We start from the raw sequence: 6,396 nt of genomic DNA, 5'->3' as shown, positions 1-6,396 counted from the left end.
GTTTGTGTTCAAATTTTAATTCAGACTACTTTTTTTTCCAAAAGTCAAAGTTGCTGGTGGGGGTATTAATCACCTTCAGTGATAGGTCTAGTTAAAACTAGTACACAGTTAACGGTTTATCGGCTAACAGATGCACATAAATATTTTAGGGAGTCAAATGTGACTTATCATTAATTTCACGGATATATATATTTAAGGGAGTCAATTTGCTCTTATTATATGATTTATTGGACGTCTACATTCTGCACATTGTCAAAACAAACTATTCGTACATTGTTGAACATGTTAAATTCACAATAGTATGGTACGTGAAAAAAAATATTCAGTTAACATAAAATTGGAGAACAATCTTTAGAATATGAGTAACCAAATTTGAAGCATTTTACACTCATATATACATGTAAATAATTAAGGGGTGGCAACGAGTAACCGGTTAACCGAGTACTCGATCGAACGTCCGAATTTCGGACAAAATTGATATTCGATTACTGCTGGGACTTAAAATGTAAAATTACTGGATAATATCATATTTCTTTTTTTTTTAATTTGGCCGAAAGTTGGTTTAAGGTAACATTTATTTATTTTATTATTAATTATAAAACATAAATATATGCTGCCATTGGCGATCTCTTATGTGTATTTGCTAGCTATATGTCTCTGCTATATCCATTGCCGACGATTAGTCTATATTATTTCAAGAAGAAGAAAAATTAAAGTTAATATGAACTGTTATATACGGTGGCATAAAGGTGACATTTGCAGTTTTATTTTATCTAGTGGTCGCGACTTATTATCTTGAGGCTTCAAGTTAATATCTCGTGGCAATGACTTATTATCTCGTGGCCACGACTTATTATTTGTGGCCTCAAGATATTATCATGTGGCCACGAGTTATTATCTTGTGGCCCCGACCTATTACCTCGTGGCCACGACCTATTATCATGTGGCCTCAATATATTATCCTATGGCCACGATTTACTATCTTGTGTCCTCAAGGTATTATTTCGTGGACAAGGGTTATTAGCTACTGGTCACGACTTATTATCTCGTGGCCACGACTAATTATCTTGAGGCCTAGACTTATTTTAGCCAATGAAATGACCCGCCGCTTCTGCGAAAGCTATGGTCAGTGTGATATTAACTTTTGTTCAAGATAAAACGACCATTTACATATCTTGAGGCCACAACTTATTATCTTGTGACCACGAGATAATATCTTGCGTCCACAAGATAATAAGTCGTGGCCACGAGAAAATAAGTCGTAGCCACGAGATATTATCTTGAGGCCTCAAGATAATACGTTGTGGCCATGAGATAAAATAAAACTGCAAATGTCACCTCTATGCAACCGTAGTTATACATGTTTTAACCTTGATATTGCTTTAATTAAAACGTTGTAAAATATAATGCTGTTGATTTAATTTTAATTAATTTGTTTATTGGTTATTCTAAGTTACCTCCCTTGCAGTCCTATTTATATTTTTTCCATAAATGCTATAACAACATTATAAACATATAAAATCATGTAAACAGTGGTACACGATTACCTTTTTGCTTGTATTTTAGTCATATTAAAGGAATAAATAGCTTGTCGATACTCTTGCCATGAAATCCTGCACTTATTTCTTTGATAAAGATTGCTATAAACATTACAAATCATATAGAACTAGAAGTCCATATATTTTATATAATTATATATATATATTATTACCATCAAATTGTTTTAGTGCACATGTGGTACCATTAAACTTGTTACAAACAAGTTCATTTCATTACTGCAATAAATCTACTTCTAGTATCTCAACATAAGCACAACGTTCGCCGAAGGTACAACTATAATCACACATATAATCACACGTAGTAATTTAACTCGCCTGTTCAGGCACACCATTTCAAGTTTCTTAAAATCTGTCTCATCGAGAAGTTCATACATGACCCTGTTGGCCCACATATAATGCAAGTGAGAACATTTTGGAGCTACTCTTGATTTTCCCAATTGTTCCACATAAGAGCATATGATGAATGACATCCAAGATAAGGAACAGTTACCCATTGTTACGTAGCCACCTCTGTATCTAATTTTAAGCACATTTCTACTACATGTATATCAAGTAAGTTCGCCAGTATCACAATTGGTACCTATTCTACAGTTAGCAATCTGCGCTGAGGCTGCTTTACTAAATCAAGCATTTGTTTACCACATGAATTGCATATTTTGTCGAAAGGAACTCCTCCTAACGACTTAACGAAACATATGTGGGAAAATTATCATCATCAAAATGGTAAACGCAAGTATCAGAACCAATTTGCGTTGCTTCTGGCCCTGCTCTTTCACAAAACAAATACCGTTCAAGCAATGATCCTGTTTCCATATGATATCCTTATTGTTGAAAGTTGAAAAATTACGAACAATGACTCCATTGTGACGCCCGTTGTGGTCCTCCTTCTATATCACTGAATTCAACAGTTACTTACTAACCATGAACCATGAAGGCTCGAATCATAGTTTCAGTAGCGTATGGCCGTTCGTTCCTTGACTCCTCAATACCACCAAAATAATGCCATTGCGCATGCTCTAGAGACTAGAGATATGTCAGTTCGTTGCGCATTCATGAATTTGTTTTCAGATACTTTGTCAATGTATATTAATTGCATACCTTCTATTAACACAATCTATCTTTAATGCTTTAATTTCCTGTCTGTATACCTTATCGTAAAGTCGATTGTTGTTGACTAAGGTTGTCATTTGATGTACCACAAAATTATTTTAAAAACAAAAGCTTTATTTATACAATAGCAATCTAATAAAGACATGTTATAAACATTTTAATTCCATATTTGCACACAAAGATTAATTTTTGATTATACTGCAGTGGTTTAAGGATTCTCCTGCTTTTACGTTTGTAAATAAAAACAAACAAAAAAACCACACACACATGGATGATCTAAAATATGATTTATTCTACTAGCCGATCAGTCAGTATTAACATGAAAAAGTTAAAAATATCTGTTTAAATGTAAGAAGTAGGTATTTCATTATTTCTTATTATTTAAACCGAAATTGTAATAGTTATTTCCTTACAATATACCGACGTATACACTCGTATGTTTTTGTTTCTTTACATCTAATGTACACTAAAAACGAATGCAAAATGTAATGTAAGTTATGCGTGTATTTATTGTTTTACATAAACTTTCTCACAAATGAAAAATATTTATATGACCATTTAGAACTAGTCAGTTTTCATTTGATTATGTACATATCAAACAATGACTAAATAATTATCTGAAAATGTAAACCGATATGATAAAATATTTTAATTGCCAATAGGTTTTAATATTTTGCTTCCAATTCAGTTCAGATAAAGAAAAATGAAATAAACTACAGTGTAATAATATTAGGATAAAGTCTTAGTTAACAATAACGTATATAACACCATTATTATATTACCATTCTATTCTAGGAAAATGGTTGCGGATAATACTGCTGGTCTACGTGACCGAAGTACTTGGCAAAAAATAATCGAAACCGGAGCTTTGGTTTTATCCTGGATCGTCATGGTATGTTAAAAATAGTTACTGTTATAGATTTCATGTTATAAATCATTGGTTTGCTGTGAATGTTTAAATAAATATCTCTGCATTGAATTAAGCTCTCCTAACGCATTTAGGTCTCCGAGAGTTAAGTACAAACGATTAAAGCAGTGAGAGCTTTTTTTGCAACATTTATCTTTTTAATTGAGATGAATTAGGATCTCATTATGAAATTAGTAATAAGTATATATTTTATTGAAAAGCCGGTTACCGGCGACAAGTTGCATTATTTGAGATTAGTTAACTTCTTTTACAAACTTAATATTAGTCACTGACGAATAATTGACATACTTTTATAATCACGAAAATAATATTATTTTATCCACTTCTGTTTACGGCATTTATCAGTATTCCAGCCAGACTTGAAAATTTCGGACATATACCACCAGGGACGTTTCCAGGCTGTATAGTCGGAGGTTTTCTCGTGGATAGATTTAGTAGTTACAGTCATTTTACCTTAGCAATGGCTTTAAACTTAGCAGCGGTTTCTGTTGTATTAATACCATGGGTTCCTAACGTTTATTATCTATGGATCCTCAGTTTCATGACTGGATTTGGTCTTGCTATACATAATTCAGGTAAGTAAAAATACATGTATGCATGTAAATACTGATTTCCCTTTTCTTTTTATCCCCTGCCCCTTTTTTGGCGGGGAATATGGTAATATTGTCATCCTTCCGTTCCCTATTTTTTGTTCGGAGCTTAACTTACAGAAGAAGATATATGACATTAACGGAGTGTACAGTGCATAAGAATGATAACTCTTACCTTCAGAGTTATAAGTTGTTATATTTATTCATGCTTATATGCAATTGTTTTTTTTCTGCTTACACTCAAGTTTAAAAGCTATCACCTTGAAACTTCATGTGTGAGTAGCTCTCGTATTGCAGCTTTGTACTTATTACTAAGTTATTAGGTTACTGTCCTTTTATGTGTGTACAATGAATTTCCTATTTTCATCGATTTGCAGTCTGTGGTTGCTTCTTATTTCATTTGGCAAGAATCGAACGTCAAATCTGCTTCATATCCGTTTAATATTATTCACATGTAAGAAGAAAGTCTAACACCAACAGCCCACAACATAGTGTAGCTGTCGGTATTAAGGCGATTTATTCAATAATACATTGACAAACGTCTGTGAACATAAAATAGGAATACCTTTAATGCACAAGTTTTATGAATTAGGTACGATTGTGTTTATATTTCTTTGGTTTTTGAGGCGCAAATTGGCTCTACAGAAATTATTGTGCCAAAGAATGCTCGGATCATTATACGGTCATTTTAGCACTTTGAATAAAATTTGTATCTTTAATATAGATCGATATGTGATATTTTTCAGCTGGAACTCGCATTAATTTGAACATTTGGAAAGAGAAATCAGCCTCGCCGACAATATTGATGCATCTTGGTTATGGAATTGGATCATTTCTGACTCCGCTATATTCAAATCCTTTTCTCGGCACTGAAATTCAGAAGGGCAATGACAGTTTTTTGACGTCAGGTAATGACAGCTTTTCAAGGAATTCAACAATAGTTCTGCAAGATTGTGATGAAAGTGCATGTCTTCAAAATTCAAGAATTGAATATGCATTTGCTATATCAGCTATTTCAACGACTAGCTTATCTTTCATATTTATCATATTTCAATTATTTGAAAACAAAGTAATAAATCAATTTAGCATTGATCGAAAAATAATGACAAGTACTAAAACAAGAGAGAGCAAATCATCGGATCAAACAGAGAGAGATGGAACTTCTTTATCTGCAAACCAAACACAAATTGATAAAAGCAATAAGTGTAGCAAAATGCTTCAAATGATAAATCCGGCATCATGCGCAAAAGGACGGTTTTGGTACGGATCGAGCATAATATTTTTTTCGTGTCTTTATTTCATGAACGCTGGAGGTGCACAAAGGTTTTTATCACAATTCATACGAAGTTTTTCTATCGATCAACTAAATTTTTCAAAAACTGACGGATCTCTTTTGAACACTAGTTTTTGGATAAGTTTCTCTTGTGGTCGCTTTATATTTTTTATATTAGCAAGATTTCTGTCTGTTAGAATTCTTATTGTCCTAGAAACAGGTGGCGTGTTGTTGTCATCTATTTTATTGGCGATATTTGCTAATTCAAATTCAACAGCGCTTTGGGTTCTTATTCAGCCAATAGCATTTTTCATTGGACCAATGTGGCCAACAGGTGTGTCATGGACAGATTATCATATTGAATTAACGGGTATGGGAATGGCTTCACAAATGCTCGGAGCTTCTGTTGGGTTTTTATTCTATTTAAGCTTAATAGGCTATTTGTATGATAATATTGGTCCACACTCTTTCGTGTATCAGGCCGCAGGGACTGCTTTATTTGGATTTGTTATCGCCGTAACTTTAGATATAATTGGTTCAAGACATGGGAGTAGATTTGAATCAGAACCTGTGGTTTGTACAGTTTATAAAGAAGAAAACAAAGAAACTTAAAACAGCAACTGGTGAAACACTGTCTCTGAGCAATGAACTGCAGTTGTAATATTAGAAATGATAAATACACATATTAACATTCTCAAAATACAATTTTTTTACATTTTTCTGTAAAATTCTGCTCAATTATTTACCTTAACGATCAACATTATTTTTTGTCCAATCACATTGTAGTATTTTTCAAATTTCTGCTTAGTCTAACTTTGGTTAATGTGTACTAACTAAATAAAATTCACTTAATCTGTCGTCTAACCGCAGTCTAACAAATTTCAATAATGCATTATATTAGGGAGGAGTTAGAGGTATGATTTGTAAAATATCTAG

General features: G+C 32.8%; 1 protein-coding gene across 1 annotated transcript; it reads left to right on the top strand.

Annotated features, from left to right (window-relative positions):
• The first annotated feature begins 3,988 nt into the window (after positions 1 to 3,988).
• Positions 3,989 to 6,154, top strand: LOC132738546 (sodium-dependent glucose transporter 1-like). Its single transcript, XM_060726055.1, has 2 exons — positions 3,989 to 4,172; positions 4,934 to 6,154. Exons 1-2 carry the CDS (start codon positions 4,058 to 4,060, stop codon positions 6,070 to 6,072), a joined length of 1,254 nt encoding a protein of 417 aa, XP_060582038.1. The 5' UTR covers positions 3,989 to 4,057; the 3' UTR covers positions 6,073 to 6,154.
• Positions 6,155 to 6,396: the final 242 nt, after the last annotated feature.

Source organism: Ruditapes philippinarum, unplaced genomic scaffold (assembly GCF_026571515.1).
Source record: "Ruditapes philippinarum isolate M1 unplaced genomic scaffold, ASM2657151v2 ctg7540_1_1_1_1, whole genome shotgun sequence".
NCBI lineage: Eukaryota > Metazoa > Mollusca > Bivalvia > Venerida > Veneridae > Ruditapes > Ruditapes philippinarum.
The sequence above is the reverse complement of the archived record's forward strand: the minus strand, read 5'-3'. Positions and strand labels throughout refer to the sequence as shown.

Bases quoted from the DNA above. Each gene is read 5' to 3' on its own strand.
- LOC132738546 (XM_060726055.1), top strand. From the start codon at position 4,058: ATGGCTTTAAACTTAGCAGCGGTTTCTGTTGTATTAATACCATGGGTT. The intron at 4,173-4,933 runs GTAAGTAAAAAT...GATATTTTTCAG, and splicing joins TCTTGCTATACATAATTCAG to CTGGAACTCGCATTAATTTG.